This window comes from Brachyistius frenatus, unplaced genomic scaffold (assembly GCF_029030835.1).
Source record: "Brachyistius frenatus isolate BFR_SWC_R1_liver_20210118 unplaced genomic scaffold, ASM2903083v1 Contig_5, whole genome shotgun sequence".
Taxonomy (NCBI): domain Eukaryota; kingdom Metazoa; phylum Chordata; class Actinopteri; family Embiotocidae; genus Brachyistius; species Brachyistius frenatus.
Genome location: NW_027210604.1, coordinates 3,733,371 through 3,757,839, shown reverse-complemented (window position 1 = coordinate 3,757,839; position 24,469 = coordinate 3,733,371). Strand labels below are relative to the sequence as shown.

Sequence of the window (24,469 nt, the reverse complement as noted above, 5' to 3'; positions counted from 1 at the left end):
TTGTGTCTGTATGTGTAGACAAGCGTGCACATATAGCTCACATGTAAGCTGTCCATGTAATAGAAAATCCAGGATGAACAATTTTATCATTTTGTTGCGGTCACTCCAAAAATATAAGAGCATACCAGCTACCAGAAATCATATCAGTCCAGTCTGCATGTCTGGACCATAATTCATCACCACCTGAAATATCTACTGTTCCATCCTCCCCAGGTTAATTATCCTGGAGTATGACATGTCAAACGGTGCCAAACCAGCTTTGGCTTTCAGGCTGATGAAACATCGCCCGTGTGTGTGTGTGTGTGTGTGTGTGTGTGTGTGTGTGTGTGTGTGTGTGTGTGTGTGTGTGTGTGTGTGTGTGTGTGTGTGTGTGTGTGTGTGTGTGTGTGTGTGTGTGTGTGTGTGTGTGTGTGTGTGTGTGTGTGTTTGCCTCAGCCGAACTGTGTGTATGAGAGAGTATTTACCTCTGTTGAACTCATATCCTCTCGCCTTCTCTCTTTGTTTATCTTCTTCTCTATCTCTACCACCACTTCCTGTCTGTCTGAACAGCTTCCTGCTGACCTCAATAAGATGCACCTAACAGACCACGCCCACCAGCAGGTGATGCATATGCCTCCCAGCCAGTCAGGATGCAGCATTGCCAGTGATTCAGGGAGCAGCAGCCTATCAGATATTTACCAGGTGGGTGCCTCATTGTTTTCAATCATTTTATCTTTTCTTTTTATCTGAAATTGCACCAGCGAACCTAAATGATGCAAAAGGTGCACGGTGTATATAGTTTAGGGGTTTGAAAGTAGAAGAACTGCAGAAAATGTCATTTTGTCTGCACCCACTCACTAACGTTATGTGTGCTGATGCTGATGTTGTGTCCGCAACTTTTGTTCCAAAGAACAGGAATCAGTCTCTCAGTTAGTAGACGTATATACTGCAGAGTAAGATGATCATGATTGGCCCTGTTGCATATATTTTTCTAAATTTCCCTGCATACCTTCTTCCTTTGTAACTGTTGAGAATAAATCAGTTTGTTGGGCTATTAAATTAGGTTCAATTCAGTTAAAAATGCATAAAAATGCAATGAGGAACATATATAAATAAATAGCACACAAAGTTTAACAAATTAATTACAGCCCCTATATCAAAATACCTGACCATATATACTCTAAAGCACACATACACAGTTAACAGAAGCAATAGGAACCTGTTGACCTTTGAACTCTTTTTAATGTTAATTCCTTCATTTTAAAATTATTTCTTCCTTCTTTCAATGGGAGCATTTTTCTGCAGTAGCATTTTTTTTTTAAAAACCTTCAGCTCGATGTATAACATTTTATTTCTTAAATTTAAAATTCCTCATTATCAGGCCTGGGGGTCTTTACATTTTACTTTCCCCTCTTGTATCTGCCTCACCTTTATTTGACATTTCGAAGCATTCATCAGCTCAATGCGCTTTGGAATGTAATGCCTCCGTCGAGTGGAGGGTATCTAAACGGCTGCAAATCAATAGCCCGTATAAAGCGTACATGATAAGCCTGTCATCTAATCATTTTAATCCCTCGGCTCCTCTAATCTCCCGTCTTTACACAAAAAGTCGTAATAAATCCAGAAAACCTCTCCACATTATCTTTAGACTTGACTTTTCTTTACACACCGCTGCAGTTGGATGCTTTGTTATATTCCTCTCCACGAACTACATTCTGCACACGTTTGCGAATGTGTGTGTGTGTGTGTGTAGGGGGGGGCTAGGAAAAGTTATTTTTGACGCTAGCTTGATAGCATTGTTAGCGTTCATCATGGGAGCCAGTGCGGTCTGTTCGCTCCACACTAATGAGCTCGTTGATGAGCTGCTGTGATCTATGGGCACCGCTGGCCACACAGCTAATGAGGAGGTTTGTTTCAGGGAGGAATGCTAGCGATGCTGATGTCCTCATTTTATCAGGTGCCAGTTTATATTTAATCTGTTGACTCAAGCAAGATATGCACTCAACAAAAAAAATATCTACGTAAGGAGAAAGAAACATGAAAGAGCGAAGAAACAGGGCAAAGCACAACCAAGAAAATGGCCGCAAATTATTGTCAAGGCAAAAAACTTGGCTGACTAAAAAAAAAAAAACAACAACGTACATAATTCTGATATAGTCTGATACCTTACCTCAGTACCCATCGTACAATCTGCCCCCCAACCTGTCCTCCCTCTTCGGCCTGCCTGTGAGCGAATGCAGGTTGATGTAAATCAGGTCAACCTGGGACAGGCGTTAAACACAGAGACCTGATCTTCTCATCCTCAGATTAGGTATTTATCACACGGATCTGATCCCATCAGCTTGTCACTGACCCGACTCCGTGTTTGTTTACAGCTGTCTTAAAGCGCTGACCTTTCTTCAGCTGTGGTCGTCAGCTGTCAATGCAACCCACTGTTTTTGTTCTGGATTTCTCCCACACCTTGTTTTTTTTTTCTTTCTTTTTTTTTAATTTTTTTTACCCACACTCCCTTTCTTTCCTAAACTTTCTCTTCACTCCCCAACTTTGCCGCCCTTTCCCACACTCCTCATAATTCTTCCATTCTTTCCTTTCATCTCTTGGCTACTATATATCCTGAACACTTGTACGATCCTCCCTCATTTTTTCTCCTGTCTGTCTCTGTTCTCCTGTCACAGCTCTGTAAAATGCAGTGGCTCTTGCAGATCCGATGTCCCCCGTCCCTGAGAAATGTCCTCCTGACTCAAACTCGTTCTGATACCGGGGGTATTGGACTGAAAGGGGCCGCATCCTGCATTCTGAATGAATCGGGCTCTCAGAAGCTCTGAAAGTGACAGTGGATGAGGGGAAAGCTAGAGCGAGAGAGAGAATATAGTGAGATGTTGTTGTCTCTGGACTGAGCCACAGTTCTCCTCCGCTACCTTAATCCCTCCTTTTTCCATAAAAGTTTATATTGAAGGCCAAGAATTTCTGCAACTACTTAACAACCTCGATGCCAGCCTCTAACTGACAATATAAAGTGTTCCCTATTCTTGACATCTATAAAAAAGGCCTGAAGCCCTTTTGGTATTTGCCTGTCTTCACATCGAGTCCATGATGAATTCATGAGACAAATGTCCAAGAATTCATAAATCAGAGATGAAGCTAAAGAACAAATATACTTGCAGAGTTTACATTGTGTTACACAGCGGGATGGCTGTTGTCCAGCTTTTTAGTGTCATGAGTATTTTTTTTCCTGCCTTGTGCTTATCTTGGTTTTGTTGTTCAAGTCAGGAAAGAGTCCATTTAATGAAATTATTTCAGGTCATTCTTTTTTATTTTGTTAGTCATTTATTATTGGAGTGGTTAGAAAATAACCGCGTTTAAACTAAATTATTTTGGACGGAATTTAGTCTGGCTTGTCTTCTCTCATGTCTTTGACCAAATTAAATGCATCTGCTGCAGCGGGAACAAGAAAGGACAGAGCAGCTGGTGTGTTTTAAAAGTCCTCTAAATGGCTTGTTCAACCTAATTTATGAAAACAGGAGTGGACCTGTGCTTGAACTTGAGATGGACTGTTAGGTTAATCCCCTTGCCTCGGAGGAACCCATAAAGCCTTTTGGCCATGTCCCAAACCTCTGTAGAACCCCAGAACGCGATTGCATCGCTGGGCAGAGTCCATCTCGTGGGCCAGGAAATGAACCTTTTTTTTCCCCACCAGATACAACAAATGATATATTCCAGCTGAATCTCCTCGGATCTACTCAGTCGCTACTCCCAAAACATTGGAACATTTGGTATTGACAGGAGAATGTCGCTGGGTGAAAGAGATACTGGCTTTATTCTGCACTTTAATCTTGTTCTTTATTCCACAATGAACCTTCAAAGTGGAGTTTAGAGAAAAGTTACACTTAAAAGAATGCAAAAAAATATATATTAGCCATCCATTGGACACCGATGCTTATCGCCCAGTTATGGGCAATAAATAATACAATGTAGAAGAAAAGTAGTTAACAAACATATAAACAAACAAACAGGCACACCAGGATATTACTTCCAGTAGAAGTAGCCATTGTTATTTGTTTTTCTCATTGTCAAAAGTTAAGACAAACTAGTATAAGATGGTGATATATTGATCACCTTAATCTCCCTTCAAACATAATGTCTTTAGAACTTTGTCAACATGAAAATGGCACATTATGGCTACCACACAGTCGCTGAGGCATTTATTAATTCTGTGCTAAAAAAAAATATTAACACAAACACAATTTGTCCTCAAGATCCATGTCAGCACAACCTGTGGCCATCATTGTTACCTGTATGATATTAAACCATAAATGCAGCACAATGCCCTTTCCTTTCACCTTTTTATTAAGTAAGGATGATAAATGAGGTGAATTCTCTGCCTAAATAAACACATTAATACAAATTAATTCGGAGAACAGACAAAGGTCTGAAGCTCATTTTTGCCAGTCAGTTCTTTTTGCTTTTAGGCCTAACCTGCAAACCGTGACAGATGGCCTGCAATGCTTGCACCACCACTAGAGAGTTCCTCTTTTCACCTCTGGGTTGATGGTTCAATTCCCAGCTGACCTAGAAGCCCCTCTAGATACCATTCTCTGCCAAACACCTGTCTGCCCTGCACGGAGGAAATATGGCGAAATATGAATTATTGCTGCTGGATTTAAATATTTGGCCGTTAGCCTCTGTTTGTTCGTCGGGGACTTGGTGTCTGGGTTTTGGCTCAGGGTCACAGGTACAGCTGCCCATTCCAAGGTTATTCTTTGTGTTTTATGTGAAGGATGGATCACCAAAAACCCTCATGAAATAAATAGAGCTGTAGAGTTAGAAAGACAATTTAATAGATTAAATTTCTCTCATACTTGTTAATGGTCAAAAACTGAAATCATGTGAAATATTTGACTATAAAGATGATCACTTTAAATGTGGCGACTTCCTCAAAATTACTTTTGTGTCATCTCTTTTCATATCTCTGTTATCACACAGAATTCATAGCTGTGGCAGTTTCTAAACTGTCTTGTAAAGATATCGAATAGTCCTAAAGCTCCTTTTTACTTGCTTTCTTTTAAATCTGTTTTGTTATTGTCCTCCTTGCCAGCTCATTGGTCCCAATATTAATACCCAAGTCACCGCTTGAGATATTCAGTTTTAAGTCGAAAGATAATCCCTATGGCCATCAAAAGCTATTAGATTTCACAAAAATCCATAAAAGGGGCGTTTTCATCACTAATGTATAAAACACTGACTTAATTTGTCATTCTAAGTTAAACAATTCTTCCTTGTACTGTTATTGACCAACCAATGTCCTGCTTTGTTCACCGTCTTCTCCCCCAGGCCACTGAGAGCGAGCTGGGGGACGTGGACCTGTCCGGACTTCCGGAAGCTGCAGTGGACAGTGAGGAAGAGGAGGAGGAAGATGAGGACCTGGAGAGAGCTTCAGACACCCTTCTGGGCCGAGACCTGGTCCGAGAGTGTCTGGAAAAAGATCCGGCCGACCGCAATGACGACGACATCGGTCAGTCTGAGTTATTTATGTTGCTTTTACTTTTGCTTTTGCTTGGAATCTATCATTTGTTGGTCTTCAGTGTCAGACATGAGCGCTCTTAAATCAGCTAATGAATAGCATATTTTCAAGTAAAATGAAAAGGAGAAGTCGTTGCTATTTTTAGACCACCAATCATTCAGTAAGCACACACGAGGGAGATACACAGATGCCCCCCTCTCACGAGGACCCCTCGCAGTGGTCTCTAAACACCGGTGCCCTTCCAGTGTGTACTTTTAAGCAGGCAATCAGAGAAGTGACCTCATTAGTGGGACCCAGTGGGGTCCTGGAGGAGAAGGTGACCACATCAGAGAGCTGAGAGAAGTTGTAAAGGCCCGGCCTGCTGTGTGCCTGCTGGGAGGCTGGCCTTCTCGTGGCCTTCACCGTCACAGCCCATTCAGAGGAAAAGACACAATGCAGCGAGGAGCTGAGGGGAGAAAATGAACTCACTTCAATTCACTTTTGATAAATGTGTTTCGCCAGCTCCATTTATCCGATCCAGAGACTCTCTGGAAGTATTTTCCTAAATAAACAGCCAGAGATGTTCAAGGTTGGCTATCCATAGTGTTTGTTAAGACAAACAGCATCCCAAGGTGTTGCTTGATAAATCATAGGGCTGATGGGCCAGTGTAAAGAATAGTAAAGCTGGAGAAAACATGTCTACTTTGCAATATTAGGTTGACGTTTTACATTAATTACTGGATGATTGTGTCTCTAAAAAGCAGTCAAATAAAACTTGGAAAACTTTGAAAGAAAAATCAATCTGATGGTGAACTGCTCACAACCCATAAACACGACGAAGGGTCGCATGAAGACGCAACTTTGTCTTAAGGTGTCACAAGCCAGAAAAGATAACAAACAGTCATTTTGCCAATTTTCAGGAGAGCCATTAACATATTTAGTAGAATTTTTTCAACCATACAACTTACATAGATTTCATTAGTGCCCGAGTGAAACCATTGCACTGCCTCCCTGTTTAGTTTTGCATGTACAACTTTGAAGGGTTTAGCTTTATTTTGCGCAGCTTACTACATTCTTGATCGGTCACGTGATAGTTTCCAATCTTAATAACAAACATGTACTAAATTAAATCTAAACTTTATGATTCAGTGTTTTTTTGGTTTTTTTTTCATCTGACAAACTCCAAACAATCTGGTGCTTTGAACTATTTAAAAAGTGAAGAAATAGAATTGAAGAAATTGAGGTGATAACATCATGAGGGGGGGGATGAAAGGGAGAAACTGAGCAGCATGATGTGCTGTGTGTGGTTGTAGGTCACTCTGTTCTCAGCTACAGAGCAGAGAGAGGAGCAGTAGGGAGGGAACACACTTTCGTTGCAGATATGAAGCTCTTAAGCACAGATAGTATTCACTGATCCACTGACGCTTTGTGTTGCTGGATGAAAATAATTAACAGATGAAGTGATCTGTGTGTTTGTGTTATGTTTGATTCAGAGGGAAATAGATCCAGAGTTGTTTATAAAATGAAGAGGAGTAATACAGTTTTGCTGACAGCACTGATTCTCATACATTAGAGGAGGAGTCTGTGGGATTTAGTGGCCTCTAGTGGTGAGGTTGCAGATTGCAGCCAATTGAACGCTCCTCCTCTAAATGCTCATCCACCAAAGTCGCAAAAAAAACCCATTAAAGCCAGTGAGCCAGTGTTTGGTTTGTCCCTAGCGGGCTTCTGTAGGAACATGGCGGGCTCCGTAGAGGATGACCCGCTCACTATATTGATATGAAGGGCTAATTCTAAGAAAATGAAAGAGCAATTCTTAGTTTAGTTTAGTTAAACACACTAATAAAACATAATTATACATACTGTATTCCATTTCTGCCAATAGATTCCCCTAAATTCTAAACACTGAACCTGTCAGATGGCGAGTTCAACATTTTCTAAAAGTTTTGTTTTTGTGTTTGAGTCCAGTGACCTCTGTTTGCTTGCGGAAGAGACCATTCAAAAGTCCATAGATTGTTATAGAAAGGTTGCTGTTTGTCTGTGGAAAAATCAATGAGTGTTTTACAGCGCACACCTGAGACACATTGCTTTGGATATGCAAGTTACATCAATACACAATCTTTTCATGGTTCACAAAGCCTAATGGGTATTTTTTTTTTTTGTCTCTCTGCTTCTCTCTATTTCCGTGCCCAATAGAGCAACTGCTGGAGTTCATGCACCAGCTGCCCGCCTTCGCCAACATGACCATGTCTGTGCGGAGGGACCTTTGCAGCGTCATGGTGTTCGAGGTGGTGGAGCAGGCTGGCACAGTCATACTGCACGACAAACAGGAGGTATGAACGGACTATTAACTCACAAGGACACGTGTGTAACACAACTGATTTCGAGTTACAGGGAAGAAGCCCCCGTCAATCACCCCGAGCCCCTACACAGCTAATTAATTAAGTTACATGCCTGAGAAACGGGAGCTCCGTCACGGCTGTTTGGTTACAAGAAGCGGCATCGAAACCGACAAGGCGATAAACGGCAATGGACCGCCGAGGACGGGAGCACACGCCACCGGGACAAAACCATGAACACACGCAGTTGTTGAGAGTCGGCATCGACTGTGTGTACGTGCCTCCATGCTGTCCACGTCGAGGCGGTTGACTGGCATTTTCTCCTGCGCTCCACTGTCTCTGCGGACTCCCGTTTGAAGGTCAAAAAGGAGCACTCGGCTCGTCTCGGAAGTCAACAGTGTGAGAGGGAGAGGAAAATAAAGAGTCTAAAGTGGTCTAACAGAAGTGGAGGGAGAGGTAAAGTGCTTCAGAGGACAGGGAGGGAGGGAAATGGAACATGAGGGAGCCATCAAGAGTTACAATGAAGAGGGAAAAACAGTTGTGATTTTATTTGAAGAATAAGAACTCTGCAGGATCCTGTAAACATTAATGATATAAATTCAGAGGCTGTGTGCTTTAAGAAGTGATATACTTATGTAAATGTTAGAGAAAAAAAAATGCCCCTTTATTTTCAGTATGTATGTGTTTGATTACCTTTCTTCACCTTTAATGATTGCTGAGGAATAACGAGAGTGACAGGCTGACTGGAATAACAAAACACAGAAACTGAGGAGAGAAAGTGAGAAGCACAGAGGGGAGAGAATCGGAGATTTGCTGGGTGATAACCGGCCAGAGAATGAAAAGGCAATGAGGAGGAAATATCGGTTATCGCTGCGGAGGGACCCGAGGGCTCGTTCGCCCTCCCTCCATCCGCTCACACGCGGGATGAGTGGCTTCTTGCATTATGCCCGCCAGCATTTCCTTTTCAAAAGCCACCACCAGAGACACAATACCTCTTCACCGTCGTACTAATGCCTCACACAATGCACACCAGTTAGAGCATTTACGTTACCATTCGTGCGCATGTAACAATTAAACATGTTACCGTGCCAAGTGATGCTAACGATGAGCCTGTTGTCTGATCCACAGTCAAGTCAGTGGAGGTTTGACATTGTGTGCCAACTCCAGTTGTAGTTTCTACCCTGTTACTAGTAGTTTCAACACTACAAGATATTAAGTATGCATGGACGTGCAGTATATTGACTCAGCCGCTGAAAAGAACATGAAAGAAGAGCAAGAATGAGATACATAAGCGAGCGTCACGATGAGCAGCAGACCCCTCTGCAGAAACCCCCCCCCCAAAAAAAAAAGGTTTAATGTTGCGTGTTTTGATGATTTGGATCGTTTCTCTTCATGCATCTGTCTGCAGCTGGACCTCTGGTATGTGATCTTGAATGGAGCGGTTGAGATCAGCCATCCCGAGGGAAGGGTGGAGACTCTCTGCATGGGCAACAGCTTCGGCATCTCACCCTCTCTGGACAAGCAGTACATGCACGGAGAAGTTCGCACCAAGGGGGACGACTGCCAGGTAAAGAAGAGAAGAACAAAACCACTTGTTGAGCTGCTCACAGAAAGAGGTTTGGTAAACCTTACAGCCTTAGTGTGATAGTGAACTGAAGGATTGTGGGACGACCTGGAATTTGATGTCTGACATGGTTCCCTTTAAAAAAATAAAATAAATATATATATATATATATATATATATATTATTTTTTTAATTATTATTATTATTATATATATATATATATATAAATATATATATATATAAAAATATATATATATATTTTTTTTTTGGTCTCTTGTGGTGCAAGTAGAAACAATATTGACTCTTATTTTGAAAGCAAAAATAATCTCGTTTCGCCACTGTTTGCAAAACAAATGTCTTTATAATTACACATTTTTGGGGGGGATATCACAGAATTTTTGCCTGTACAAATATTTATTGAAGATTTGCAGGATTTTTGCTTTTCTCAACCTTATTATGCAAAATCTGTCAACGTTCAAAACTCACAAAGTAAAGTATTGTTTTCATTTCTAAACTAGAGGTTTGCAAACACAGCAAAACAGTTACACATCTAAAGTTTTTTTTTTTTTTTTTTTTTTTTTACCATTCTTTCCTTCCTTTTCAGTTTTAAAGTTTAAATTGGTATAATTAAAATCATGTTGCTTTTCAAGCAGCTTTAAAATGCAGAGTCTTGGTTGGGAAGTAAGTCACAGGCTTGTCATGTACAACCATCAGGTGTTGGGTTTCTCAGTTCGTGTTTACTAATAGCCTCGGTTGGTTTCTTATACAGTCTTAATATGGAGCTACAATGTGAAAAGGTAAAAGCAGTGACAGCTCCTCTGTCCTTGCTGCCCAGTTCCTCCGCTGCATGCTTCATTTCCTGTCTTCATATACACAGGAAGTTGCAAATGCAGAAACAGATGATTTAGTGAAGACAGAAGCACAAGTGTCAGTGCTACAGGGGAGCAAAGAGTCATGTCTGAGCACTTTCTGTTCTGTGTGCTATAATGGGAAGTTATTTTAGCTGCGGTGTCCAACTGTAGTGAAGGATGCTTCTCCTAAATGGCTAGTTTAGGGGATTTTGCGCCACCACAGGTACTTCAATTCAGACTTCTTTAATCAGGTTTAGTTCAGTGGGAGATTAGTGTTGTTGGACATTCCTTCCACCACCCGTCCGTCCCTCTCATGCCTCTCTCCGCCAACCCTCATGCTTCCTCTGTGCTGTTGTCTGAGTACCCGACTGTGGTGCAGTGCAGTGTTGTGCTCTACTACAAGTTCACGCGCTGTCCCCATGTCGTCCTCGACCAGTTCGTGTGCATCGCCCAGGAGGACTACTGGCGCATCCTCAACCATGTGGAGAAGAACACCCACAAGGTGGAGGAGGAGGGGGAGATCGTGATGGTGAAGGAGCACCGGGAGCTCGATCGCAGCGGGACCAGGAAGGGGCACATCGTCATCAAGGTTGGTGATCTCAAATGTTCAAGAGCAGCGTTGTTTAGATTTAGAAAAACCGGAGTTTAAGCGGGATTCAATGGGGCATTTTTTTTGCTTCTTTGAAGCGTCTGCTGAAATTTTTCCACATCCCAAAGTGTCTGTTTTGTTTGTGACCTCGCCTTCCAACAAAGATCAGGAAAGTTGGGTTGCAGGACTTTTGAGGTTCAAAAGATGGCGTCCCTTGTACTTCTGTAACAGCCTCAATAGAGAAATACATTTAACCTTGTTCAAGAACTTCTCTTGATCAAGATGAGACCCAGGAAGACACCCAGAAGGCTTAAGGTCCAAGGTTAAGGTTACGCTACTAAGCTCAGTTAACCTCACCTAAGCCTGTGTTAACATGACAAACTTCTCAGGTCAGAAATTCACATCTTCACTCTCTTTTCATTATTATGCACTAAATACAGTGAGAAGCCTTGAATTGCTTTGAGTACTGCATCATTATCAATTGACCATTCCCTCACAGATATAGTACTTAGAGTGCAGCTGCTCGCTGTTCTTTGTTGATCGTTAAGAGGCACCGTTAGCACTATCTGTGTTTGTCTTGCACGCTACATTGCGGTGCGTTCCGAAGCCTTTTGATCCTTCCCCCCCCCGGTTCTCCAGAGGCAGCCAGGTATTGATCAGATAATGGGCCTGAATGAATCTCTTTGGCTGCCGCTCCGAAGGAAAGCTGTTGGCTCCAAAACGCATCCAGTGGAGATGAGTCAATTCACAAGTGTTAGCGTTTCCGCTTCTGTTTTTGGCTTTCTTCTTTTTGTGTCTGACAAAAGTGGATGCCTTTCTAGTTTCTCTTCCCTGTCAAATGAATCATTTCCCCCTCAGGAACCTCCGCTGTGGTTATATTAGCAAACACACTGAAAGATGAAGAGTGGAGTTTGTGCGTCTTTCAATCTTATATTTAGGAATAAAAATAGACATAAGAGTCAAGAATGTGGTCCAAAATATTTCATGTGTTTTATTCTCATACAAATTCACAGCAACTGCAATAAATCCTTTAGTTTGCTGTAATGAAGGAGCAATTGTGTGTGTGTGCGTGTGTGTGCGTGTGCGTGTGTGTCTTTGTGTTATCGATGGGGGACTGACAGCTCAGTTCAATAGCTGCATTTCTATACTTGTCCTTGTCACTTTTATGATTAATGTCGACATAATTTATTGAAATTGTTGTGTGCATGTGCATATTGTGTCGGCTTCTTACCGTGTGTGTGTGTGTGTGTGTGTGTGTGTGTGTGTGTGTGTGTGTGTGTGTGTGTGTGTGTGTGTGTGTGTGTGTGTGTGTGTCTGTGTGTGTCTGTGTCTGTCTGTATAGATAATGTGTGATTTCAGCTGTCTTACATGTGTATGTATGAGTGTGCAGTATGTTATATATTTCCTCTGGGTATCCTTATATGTGTGTGTGTGTGTATTTTCTCACCCCAGGGAACCCCGGAGCGTCTGATCATGCACCTGGTGGAGGAGCCGTCGGTGGTGGACCCCACCTACATCGAAGACTTCCTGCTGACCTACAGGACCTTCCTGTCAAGTCCCATGGAGGTGGGAAAGAAGCTGCTGGAGTGGTTCAAGGTTGACAGCCTCCGGGACACGGTCAGTGTGTGTGTGTGTGTGTGTGTGTGTGTGTGTGTGTGTGTGTGTGTGTGTGTGTGTGTGTGTGTGTATACTTGTATATCTGTCTTCGTGGGGACATTTTAGTTGGTCCTCACTTTCTCACACCCTCAAAGGTGTATTTCAGGATTGGTGTTAGGGTACAGGGTAGAAATATGTTGGGGTAAGGATTGGATTGAGGGTTGTTTGTGTACGTGTGGAAGGGGTTTGTGAAAGACTGCAGTGTGCGTGTGTCTACTTGTACATCTGTCTTTGTGAGGACATTTCATCTGGTCTTCACTTTTTCACACATCCGCAAAGGTTTATTTCAGGGTCAAAACTGTTTGCATGGTGTGTGGATGGGTGTGTCAAAGACTGCAGTGTGCGTGTGTGTGTGTCTACTTGTACATCTGTCTTTGTGAGGACATTTCATCTGGTCTTCACTTTTTCACACATCCGCAAAGGTTTATTTCAGGGTCAAAACTGTTTGCATGGTGTGTGGATGGGTGTGTCAAATACTGCAGTGCGCGTGTGTGTGCGTGCGTGCGTGCGTGTGCGTGCGTGCGTGCGTGTGCACGCACCAGGAAGATATTTGTGCACTGGGGTGAGAGGAGACGGGAAATGTCAGGGAGGCCGTTTTGTGAGATGAGAATGTTTAAGAGGTTTGTGTATCAGTGTTGGAGGTTATAAGCGTATTTTTGAGTCTTCTTCAAGTTCAAATTACATACATGTATTCATACCGTTACAGAGTGTGTGTTTTAAATGATGATCTAAATGCTCTTATCAGCACTCCTGATGTTCTGTATTCATGCATGTTGATGGGAATTCACGTGCTCACGTGCCGATCGATACGAGCTCAGCAAGCTCAGCTGTCCTTGAGCCGCCTACCGATTTGTTCATGTCTGACACTCCCGTCGTCCATAACTGCTTCAGCCAAAGATTAGCCTTGTACTGTCAATAGCCTTGATGTGGTTGTCATTCAGGCTTATAACCTTCAACAGGATCTAATGTTGTACAGGACGAACAGAGAGTAACAGAACGTGTACGGAGAGGGCAGGAGACGGCGTCAGAAAAGACTAGAAAGTGGAGTGCGTATACATTGATTGATGCTCCGTGTTGATGTATCGAGTGCTGCCCTGACCTTTTGCAAAGGTTACAACAATGTCCTCACCAGTGTAAATTTGCAGACATTATTGTTGCTCATTGACTTTTGCTTCTTCTTTTTTTTCCTTCTTCTAATTGTTGTGGCACAAAATGAAGCAGTCAACCAACGGGTTAAAGGTTTTCTCTGCAGCCTTGCACCAGGTTATTATGCAGTAGAGCCTCCCTGTTGTTTCTCATGTGTTACAAACTTCCAGACAATAAAAGGAGATAGATTTATAATAGGACTGAATAAAAAAAAAAAAAAAAAAAAACTAAATCTGATCCCTGGAGCTGTATTTTGCGACAGAAAGAGTTGCATTATTTACATGTGATTAAAGTTATCATCAAGTGTTGTACAGCGTATTGGTAAGAAACACTTAACACGGCTGGTTTTTGGCGGTATGTTAATATGGAGAGCACTCATGTAACCAAGCATTTGGGTGCTAAAGTGTTAATGTTGTGTACCGCCAGCTTCCAAACACCTGCAGAGTAGTTAAATGTGACCTCTCCGACATTATATTTCTTCTTCAAGCTTTCAATAGATTTCTTGTCAAAGCAGCTCACACTCAAATAGTTTAAGATCTTCTAAGAAATGAAGTGTGAAAATGTGTCCTCGCAGGAGCTCCGTGTGCTGAATGAAGCTGTCATTGTGTCTCAGGTAACCAGAATAGTGCTGCTGTGGGTTAACAACCACTTCAATGACTTCGAGGGTGATCCGGCTATGACGCGCTTCCTGGAGGAGTTTGAGAAACATCTAGAAACCACAGTAAGGTCAACTAACAATCTGAACATAGTTTAAATTCAGTGTATTTCACTTTTAGCTCTGTTCGTCTTTTGTGTTGTCAGTTTTTTTCTCAGCTCTGTTCAGTCCCCAAGTTGCCCATAAACTTATATTGTATGTTTTTCCTGTTGAGTCTTTGCAAATACCTGTTTCTTCTTGAAAATGTTTTATATATTTTCCTTCTGTTATCTTAATAACTTATTTTCCTTATTCCTTCCACGGTTAAAGGGGTGAATTCATTGGCTTATCGTTGTATTATGTGTTATTGTCCTTGTACCATGCACAAATGTTGGTCTTTCTATAAATGGCAGGAAAGCATGTTTCAAAAACATAAATCATCATAACCATAGCAAAAACTTGCACACCACTACTTCATACAAAGTTGTATCGCTGTATAATTACTTCCTACATCACAGTAAGATGCGCTGATGACACTCCTGCATTTTGTCTCATCATAATTTGAGCTCAAACAGTTATTATTTATGTTCTCTTCTAAAATAAATGATTTCTTTTCATCCAAAATTACATTGCAGACCTTAAGACACGAAAGCTCATTTAAATGCCGCTCCCCTCCAATTCATAATTTTCTTATCTGTCCCTCCTCGTCAGAAAATGAAGGGCCATTTAAGGCTGCTGAACATCGCATGCGCAGCCAAGGCTAAGTGGAGACAGATCACTCTGCAGAAGGCGTCCAGGGAGGCGGCGCTCTACTTCAGCGTGCAGGGCGGCAGTGAGAGAGGGTTCGGCATCTTTGTCGAGTCGGTGGAAGAAGGAAGCAAGGCGGCGGAGGCCGGACTCAAACGGGGAGATCAGGTGAGAGGGGCATAATGTGACAATCAAGTGGTAAAACACCGTGTGGAAGGAAGGACACTGCTGTGTTGGAATACTGACGGCTGTAGACAATCAGCAGTCTTTCATGTTTTCTCACAATATACAACAAAAAAAACACCTGCGGTTTGCTCAAGCGGTAACCAACAGTGACACCACTCATTGGTTTGTAGAGAGCTGTTACGAAGACTCGAGTTTGACTTCAGTGCCGTCGCCATTTTGCTGGTTCAGAGCGGTTTTGAGACCCGGAAGCTACGTCCACTTTTATATACCGCCAGTGGTTTTGCTACAATGTCGTCCTAACGGGTAGTTTATTGCATTTGTTGGAATCCCTATGAAGTGAATTAGTTGAAGTGTAGAGACTCCAACAGGACTGCAGACCTTTAACCACTTTTTACTGCAAGGTTTTCAGTTTTTAAAGTCTTATGACCCGATCTGATCAGTTCTGTTATCGGAAGGTCAGCAGTCTTATTTATGGGATATCATGTGACAACGTGGTTAAACAACAGTAACAGTGCACACAAAGATGTGCTTTTTTTTTTTTAACGGGTTTATAAATAACAAAAGGAAAACCTGTTTTGACACACTTATTACGTCGCGGATGAATGTTTGATGACAAGTTTTCCACCCGAAACTCTAAACTGCACGCTTCCTTTTTTGTGTCATTCAGAAAGGGCTTTCTTTTTACTGTAATGCTATGCGGAGTTACGAATAGTATCATGAGAGGCAAACCAGAATATTTTTGTATTTCAGATTCCAGTCAAGGGTGATCTAAATGTTGGTTGTTTTGAAGGGAAGTCATTTCATTTTTTGTCATCTCATCTGTTGTGTTTCAGATCATGGAGATCAATGGTCAGAACTTTGAGAACATCTCCTTCTCCAAAGCTGTCGACATCCTGAGAAACAACACACACCTCTCCCTCACGGTCAAAACCAACATCTTTGGTGAATAAAGTCGTATTTGTATTTACACAGTTGCTAATTGTATTAAAAATAAGACAAATATACTAAACTAAAGGTGTTAGAAACTAGCCAATCATCCTCCTCTTTCTGTATCCATCCATCTCAGTCTTCAAAGAGCTCCTCAGCAGGATCGTGCACGAGAAGAAGAACGGCGGCCCTCACATTCCCAAGATCCAGGAGAAGAAGGGCAACCGCTTCTCCATCCCCGACCTTCCCGGAGACATGGAGTTCCCCACTGACCACAAGAGCACCCGGAAGATGAAGGCCAACACTGTGTCAGGGGGTCGAAACAAGATCAGGAAGATGCTGGAGAAGACGCGCTTCAGCATACTGCCACCCAAACCATTCAGGTAAGCGGACGTTTGCGGACACCTGCTTGGAGCTGTAGAAAGCTGTGCTTGAATGACGATGAAATACGTTAGAAGTATTTCCATCTAAATGCGTCGTTAAAATCGTGCACTGACACACAGAAGGAAGAAGGAACACGCATGTCAATACATTTATTGGACAGATTTCTCTGAGGTGTGGGAGGGGATTAGTCATAAACATAACGTGTTCTAAATTAAATGTCAGGAAGCTTTACAAAGGTGCCGTATAAGATGAGTGGGCTCAGGTGGATTTACTTGAATCTAAAACATCGTCTAGAGCCTGTTGGCCAGCTCTGACCGGATCAGTCCACTGCCGTTCCAATGTTTTGTTTCTGTTTGTAGAGAAGCATGAGTAGAACTTTTTCTAGCTTTTAGACTGAACTTGAACCCCTCCGTGCAGCTCAGAAAATGACAATGAAGCACATTTTAACATTCCCTTTCAGCTTGTATGTGGAGAGAAAATGGACCAATTTCAACACAAGTGTCACACTTAGTCACATTTATTGGAAAGTGGCCGTTCACACTCCTTCATCCCAATTCAAGCTCTAGCTAAAGGAACCTTGTTCTGAAAATGTGACACTTACTTTTGCACTTTTTAGACTTTTCTCTCTCGCTTATCTTCAACTGCTGTGATGTAGAGAGATTCCAGGCAAATCACAAGAATGTAAAAGGCCTCATCATCATCATCATCATGATCATCATCATCATCAGACAACCGCTGTCAGTGATATCCATAACCAGCCATTGTACCGGCAGCATCTGGAACGATTGTTCAGATGAGGCTCATTCAATATTCCACCCGTAGCGTGCCGATACAGACTTGATTTCATTTCATCATTTCGTGCCTCCTCAGGCCTCATTTAACTCCTTACTGTGTGAGTGGTGGAGAGAGAGAGAGAGAGAGGACGCAGCTTCTCGTCCTGTTAATTACAGAGCCGACTCGCTCGGTGTAAACCAGCGCGCACACACACACACACACACGCTTGCACATAGACTGTCATGGGTATCCACGCCCTCTCGCTTTGTCTCCCTCGCTGTCTCCGCTCCATCAGCTTCCGGCTCGGCGGTGATTACTTCTCACAAAGTCACGCCGTTTGCATGAAAGCCGAAATGTGCTCCGTGTCATAACGCGACACGCCATCACACGGCCATTAACCCGACTCGGTGCACGGCTTCACGAGGCTCTCCGCTGCGTTGGGACTTCTAGTGGGGTTTTTTTTGTGTTGTTTTTTTTTTAGTTGCCACCATTTAAACAAAGCTTTGCTTCGAAGGAATCGATGGCTGATTACAGTCGCTGGAGATGAGGAGGGTGGTTCGGGTCAATCAGGATTCATCAGTGTCTATTCTGGGGAGAAAATTTGAGGCAATGTTGTGGAGTTCTCCACTGTGTGTGTGTGTGTGTGTGCGTGTGCGTGTGCGTGTGCGCATGTATACTAAAGGTACAGGCTGTTCGAGGACAGCATAGTTTAAAATATCAGGCGGTTTTAAATACATGCACACACGCGCACACGCACGGGACCAACTGCCACTTTAAGGACACATTGGCTCTCACAAGGATGCAACCCGTGACAACCGTTGCCATGGCGCAGTCTCTCACTAAGGCTTTATTCAATGCTTTTGCTCACTTTTGAAACACCTGCCCAGTTAAATTAAGGCAGATAACCTTGTTTCACAACTTAAAATGCAGTTTAGTTGCCCGGCAAGCAAACTTATAACGAACCCGCCGTCGCTGCTGCTGCTGCTTCTTTTTTCTCCTCTTGGCTGACATTGTACTCCACTTCAGACTGGGATTTTATATGACAAGGGCACACTGGCAATAAACAAGTTGTTTTTCTGCCAAATTAAGATATCCAGCGCCGCGCGTTTACCTTCATACACAGTTGATTTACACTCCACAGATTGGAAAGCAATACACTTAGGTTTTAGCCACCGGTCAGTTTGTCCAAGAACTCTTCGGTGATTTAGTGAGACGATGATCAACCTCATAATTCTCCACGTCCCATTTTCATCCTCTCTACTTCTTTGTGACGCGGTTACATGTCGTAACCCATGACGTGCAACACAATAATAACTGTGTTATTAAGTGTTTGTGCCTCCCAGTGTTCGCCTGTGTGACATCCACATTTTACTTCATACTCCCTTCCAACCTGCTGCTCCACCAGCAAGAGGAACTGTTCAGGAAATTAGTTGGAGCTATTGACTCGACTGGACAGCGGATAGAAAGACAGGAGGAACGTTTTTGGAGTCGCCGTTCTGTCCGTAGATCGAAAATGTGCTTTTGTCCCAGGACTTTGGGGAGGATATGAGGTTTTGAGAGATGTGCTCTCCATGTTAATGCGGCCACTGCTACGTCTTGGAAAGTGAACACTGCAGGCTATGAGTCATTCCAATGTGTATGATGACATGAGTGGAAATTTGACTGTTGTGGGTAAAATGCTGCCGCCTAACAACAGTTTAACAAACTGTAACCTAGAGCCTGCTGAAATCTGAACCTGCACTCCCTGCAACTTAGTTTCTGCCCCAGTTTCTGGAATCAGATTGTTTTGGATTGACATTATTGAAAAGATGGCATCAGGGCAAACGTTGTTACTGTTTGGTAGGTGGCCACGAAGTTGTGGGAAGGACGGAAAAAGTGGTGCTCGTTTAGCTTTTGTGAAGACTCAGAAACATCAATGTCATAAAATGAATAGAAGCATGGCATAATTGTTGCATAATTCCTCGCCATAATTTTTATATTTTGTTCAGTGTGCTCTTTATATCGTAATCAAAGCACAGTAGAGCTGCACCGTTTAGTTAATTGATCATCAACAGAAAATGAATCGGCACCTATTTGGTTAACTTGCTTTTTTTTTTTTTTTTTTTTTGACTTTGCTGCGTTTTTTTTGTGATAGTAAACAAAATATCTTGTGGCTTTAAACCTCAGCATTCAAAATGCAGCTGTCTGACATTTTCTAGACCAGAAGCTTTAATGGAGTTTGTGGTGCTGTTGAACTGTATTACATTACAGAGAGGTGATTGTGTCGTTTACCCTCCCCTCACTGATATAACTGGGGTGGACGAATGTTAATAATCCTCATGTGCTTCCTGCTGCTTACTGACGTCTCATGTTGTGTATGATTCTGTGCTGACTGTATTAAATTGCTTCTGACATATTTCTGCTTATTTATTTCAGCAAACCTGTCCTGTATGCTGTCAACCTACATGTTTGTTTGTATTGTTGTGCTGTAAGTGTGCGTGAGTGAAAGAGGCCTTGTCTTTTCGCACACTGCTGCACTGGTATCGCTGAATCACTTCAGCAGAGCCCTGCTTCTGTTTTTTCTTTTTTACTTTCTTTGTCTTCACGCTTTTCAACGCCGTCTCTCTCCCCGTTTGTCTCTCTGCTGCTTCAGGGGCCTGTTTGGGTAAGACCTCTTGCGTAACTCCCCATCTTCCAACCATTTGATTCAGTATCCATCTGTAGAGCTGCACACAACACAGCAGGCAGCCGCACACACACACACACACACATGCACACACACACACACACACACACACACACACACACACACACACACACACACACACACACACACACACACACACACACACACACACACACACACACACACACACACAGCAGCTCTGCTGACCTTCAGCAAAATGATTGGAGAACTACATTTGTCGGTTTCATGCTAATTCCTTCAACACATGAATCCCACTTTTCCACAAAGTCAAGGTGAAGCTCTTCTTCATTTTCATATTCAAACTCTGCAGCTGTGGTTTTGTTCAGCACGTCTTTCAGGAGACTCAGTTACAGTTTAAGCCCAATATATTCTGCAGGGATGTTGCAGAAAAAACAAAGAGGAGTTGGTTTATTATTGTTTAACAAGAGAGATCCATGTTCGACTTTAATTCTTATGATTGTGGCTCAAACTACAGAACTGCTTTACATCCTTGTTATCAGACATTATTGGTTCTGCCTTGACTTTCATTGTTCAAAGTATGAATATCATTACATCAGTCATCACCCCCAGAGCTAACAATGTCTTAGTGAAGTCTTATGAGCTCCGCGCTATCCTTATCAGTCTCAATCTCCCCATCGTCTGCTTTCTAAATGTCCCTCGCCTTTCTCCCCTGCTTCTTCACCTTGCTGAAAAGTATTGAATCCACCTCTTCTCTATCCTTTTCTTGCCTGTTCATTATCCGTCTGTGTGTGTCTTTACCGTCCCTCCATCTTTTTTTTTTTCCCCCTCCTCTCCTTCTCTCTGCTCCGTCCTGTCGCTGCAGCACCTGTCGCCTGCTGATTCAAAGATTACAGAGGCTTCGCTACAGCAGCGCGTAGCTGTGTTAGTGGAAACCCTGCATTACTGCAGCGCGTTCAGCATATACTGTACACACACACACACACACACACACACACACACACACACACACACACACACACACACACACACACACACACACACACACACACACACACCTGGAGGGAAACTACGATTGCTATGCAGGCAGAACGAGATGAGCTCGTTGTGTCAGACGCGACAGACAGAGACTGTATTTAACGTTATTAAACCATCACAGCATTCAAGTGCAGATTTACAATCATATTGCTTTTGTTTATAGTTTAGTTTGAGTTTTTATTACCTTAAATTCACCTGTTTTAAAGTGATTAAGCCATTCTTGGAGCTCTCCCAAAGCTATTACAGCTGTGTTATTAAATATTCAGATGTTCACATTTATCATTTGAGGCTGGACTATTAAAAAAAATCACTTGTTTGTCTCCTCCAAGAGTCGCCATTTCCATCACATGTATGCAGATCCAGTCGGTCTAATGAGACCGTTAACGTAAAGGTTGATGTTTGCATATCCCTGAGCTGAGCTGAGTAGCCAGGAAAGGCGCCTCTCTCTCAAAGAAAGCTAAAAATGTGTTTTAAGGCAAAGTAACCTACAAATGTGGAAATAACAAATGCCTGCAAATTAATGGAAAAATACCTGATCTGAAACACTCATGACTTCCAAATGTGCTCCTCTGTTTGTTGTGCCAGCTTTGTCTCATCGTCTGTGTGTGTGTGTGTGTGTGTGTGTGTGTGTGTGTGTGTGTGTGTGTGTGTGTGTGTGTGTGTGTGTGTGTGTGTGTGTGTGTGTGTGTGTGTGTGTGTGTGTGTGTGTGTGTGTGTGTGTGTGTGTGTGTGTGTGGACATGTGTGTCTCTATCCGTGAATGCTCCTGAGCAGTTCCTGCCATTCACGAACCCTCCTCATGGGTGACTTCCAGCGGTGTCACGGCTGCATATTAAAAGATAAATACGATATTGATATTTTGTGTTGTGATTCTGCAGCAGTAGACATTTTGATTAAATCTCAGGTGGTTTGTTTTTTTTCCACTGCATGAGTTGTGATTTTAATATTCCTACAAGGTGAAGGGAAATGCTCTCATCATAGCACCTGCGCTTAAAAGTCATATAAAAGGGAGAAAAACTGGCGACAGATTTTTAACAAATGTCTACTGCTGTAAAATATAAGCCTATAAGGAACATTAATATTCAAGGACTAAGTCTTATTTCCTATTCTCTTTTCCTCCACCGCAACTCCCTCCTGCCCCCCCACTCCCCTCTTATCCCACTGCACCTTCCCCGATATCCTCTCTAGCGACGGCGGCATGGGTCAGTCTCAGGATGACAGCATTGTGGGGACCAAGCAGTGTCGTCACAGCGTGGCCATCATGCCCATCCCCGGCAACCTGTCGTCCAGCAGCCCCGACCTGCTGCAGCCGGCAACCAGCGTCCTCGACTTCTCCAACCCCGCAGGTAGGAGACTAATGTTGACGCAGTGAAATCGAGGGATTTCTGTGAGGATACAACTGTGGAATATTCTCCTGCTGGTGTTCTTTTTGTTGTGCCTGTTGAGATTTTAGACATCATGGACAAGACTGTCTCCACGTTTCTTCTTCTTTTTTTTTTTTTTTTTTTACAAATTTCAGTTTTTTTCTGTTGAAGAAAATTGCTGAGATTTTGGAACATTCTCATAAAAAAAAAAAAAAAAAAGGTGTCAGATAGTGAAAGAAACATGACGGGCAGGAATAATTATGGAAATCGGTGAAATTATTGTATCGTAAATGTCCGATACAGCTATACAACCCCTTAGTTCAAATGTAGTTGTGGTCGCGAACGCAGTGTGTCCCAGTTCTATACTGCTTCCATGTGCTAATTGTCTTTGTGTGCTGTTTATTTTCGTTGGCATTGAAAATATCAACAGTTTTTCACTAAGGACAAACTGCAACATCAGAACGTCACGTCGAATTCAGATTCATAAATGGACGGCCAAATGTTTTTACCCGAGATTTCATTTCTGGTTGTTTTTTTTTCTTTTTGGTTTTCTGGTTTGATGTTCACAAAAGCTGCTTTTCCACCATTCCCAATTTGTTTTAATCGTCTCCAGCTGTGCGCAGCTCCTCCACATCCTTAAAGCCCTGTGACACAATAATGAAGACTCCACGTACTCAAAACCTGCTCAGAACGAAGTGTGTAGAATGGAATTAGGACACAGCTGTCTTACTTTCTCCAATGAGGGATTATTTATGACATGCTGGTTGCACTCACTTCAGGTTTGTTTACAGCTTGTCTGATCTGGTCTCAAAGTCCTGTTGTGCGGTGACAGTCCTGCTGTTTTCTAGATCATATCAATAAATCAAAATCATCCCTTATTGTCCCCAGAGAGAGGGACACTTGGGGGACAGAAGGACAATATTTCTCACGAAATGTATTGATTGTATTTTTGTTGAACGTTTACCATGAGATAAACAACTCGTCACCTCATGCCGCGTTCAAATGGAACTCGTGAGCTCGTGGTTACAACGCGGGAAGTCGTGTTTGGCGTATGCTCGGTGTTCAAGCGGTTGCGTCGTAAAGACGCCGTTGCTTGGCAACGCGGGCGATGTCTAGAAAGCCACAGAGGCTCACAATTTGGCAAGCTAACGGCGATGTAACAATGCAGGAAATGCAAAGGCACAGCTGGAAAAAAATGAGGCCGTTGGGACGATCAACTTCTTCCTCAGACGTTGGCTACTATCTAAGTTATAAAGACAAACTCTGCATGACAAAAATGACTCCACATTAGCGTCACACCCAAACGGAAAATGAACTTCCATGACTTCTGCCGTTTCCGTAAACGTCGGCGAACACGTCACAACTCGGCTTAAAGAAAATTAGAACTTCTGACGTCGTGAATACCACGAGCGGGCCCGTTCATATGGACGGTAAATGGGACAGCAAATACGAAGCCGTTTGAACGCGGCATCGTACCCAAAGGGATTGAACCAGCACACATTCATGCAAACTTATTTCCTATTATAAAACCTGAATTCCTTAAAGCATCCAACAGATCTTATTGCTTTAATCATATTTCTTTACAACACAGCTGTGAGAGCTTTGGGTGTCAAGGAAGCAAAAGTTTCCCTGCCGTTCATTCGCAGCCGTCGCCCGAGTGTTTCAGGTGTCTCGGTCACGGCTCAGGGCTTCTCTTCTGAAGCCGTTTGTCACACTTGACTTGAGACCTTGGCCTCATTAAACCGCGAAAGCCACCGGTGGAGTGAAGGACTCGGCGAGTACCGAGAGGCGCAAACAAGCTGAACATAAAGTAAAGCAGCCTCTGGTGAAGTGTAGCTCTAGTGCGCACCGGCTGGGTTCAGGCAAACAGTCACTTGTGCTGACAAAGGAACACATTCACACACTCAAAGCAAGCCTGTGGAGGTTTCTAGCACACAGTCGCACACACACACACACACATCCTGGGGTCTTACTTTTTGAAAAGTCTTTCGCCGAATTGTGTCCATCTGACAAGAATTAACTTTTTTAAATCCCCTTCCTGTCCGACGGGTTTCTGAGCGCGTAATCATTTAAACCAACACGGAGCGCTCCCTGTGGATTTGTGTGTTAGTTATGTGTGCGTGGAGAGTAAAAACCGAGAACCAGAAAGAG

At 42.9% G+C, this 24,469-nt stretch overlaps 1 protein-coding gene across 7 annotated transcripts in view; it reads left to right on the top strand.

The window, feature by feature from the left end:
- The window catches only part of LOC138631948 (rap guanine nucleotide exchange factor 6-like), a 128,739-nt gene that overhangs the window by 78,693 nt on the left and 25,577 nt on the right, over positions 1-24,469 (top strand). For all 7 annotated transcript variants that reach the window (XM_069717191.1, XM_069717184.1, XM_069717175.1 and 4 more), the window contains 11 exons: positions 550-681; positions 5,311-5,491; positions 7,673-7,809; positions 9,224-9,382; positions 10,667-10,819; positions 12,272-12,436; positions 14,235-14,342; positions 14,967-15,170; positions 16,022-16,130; positions 16,255-16,498; positions 22,143-22,300. In XM_069717191.1, coding sequence (XP_069573292.1) covers positions 550-681; positions 5,311-5,491; positions 7,673-7,809; positions 9,224-9,382; positions 10,667-10,819; positions 12,272-12,436; positions 14,235-14,342; positions 14,967-15,170; positions 16,022-16,130; positions 16,255-16,498; positions 22,143-22,300 — 1,750 coding nt within the window. The remainder of the gene's footprint in view (positions 1-549; positions 682-5,310; positions 5,492-7,672; positions 7,810-9,223; positions 9,383-10,666; positions 10,820-12,271; positions 12,437-14,234; positions 14,343-14,966; positions 15,171-16,021; positions 16,131-16,254; positions 16,499-22,142; positions 22,301-24,469) is intronic.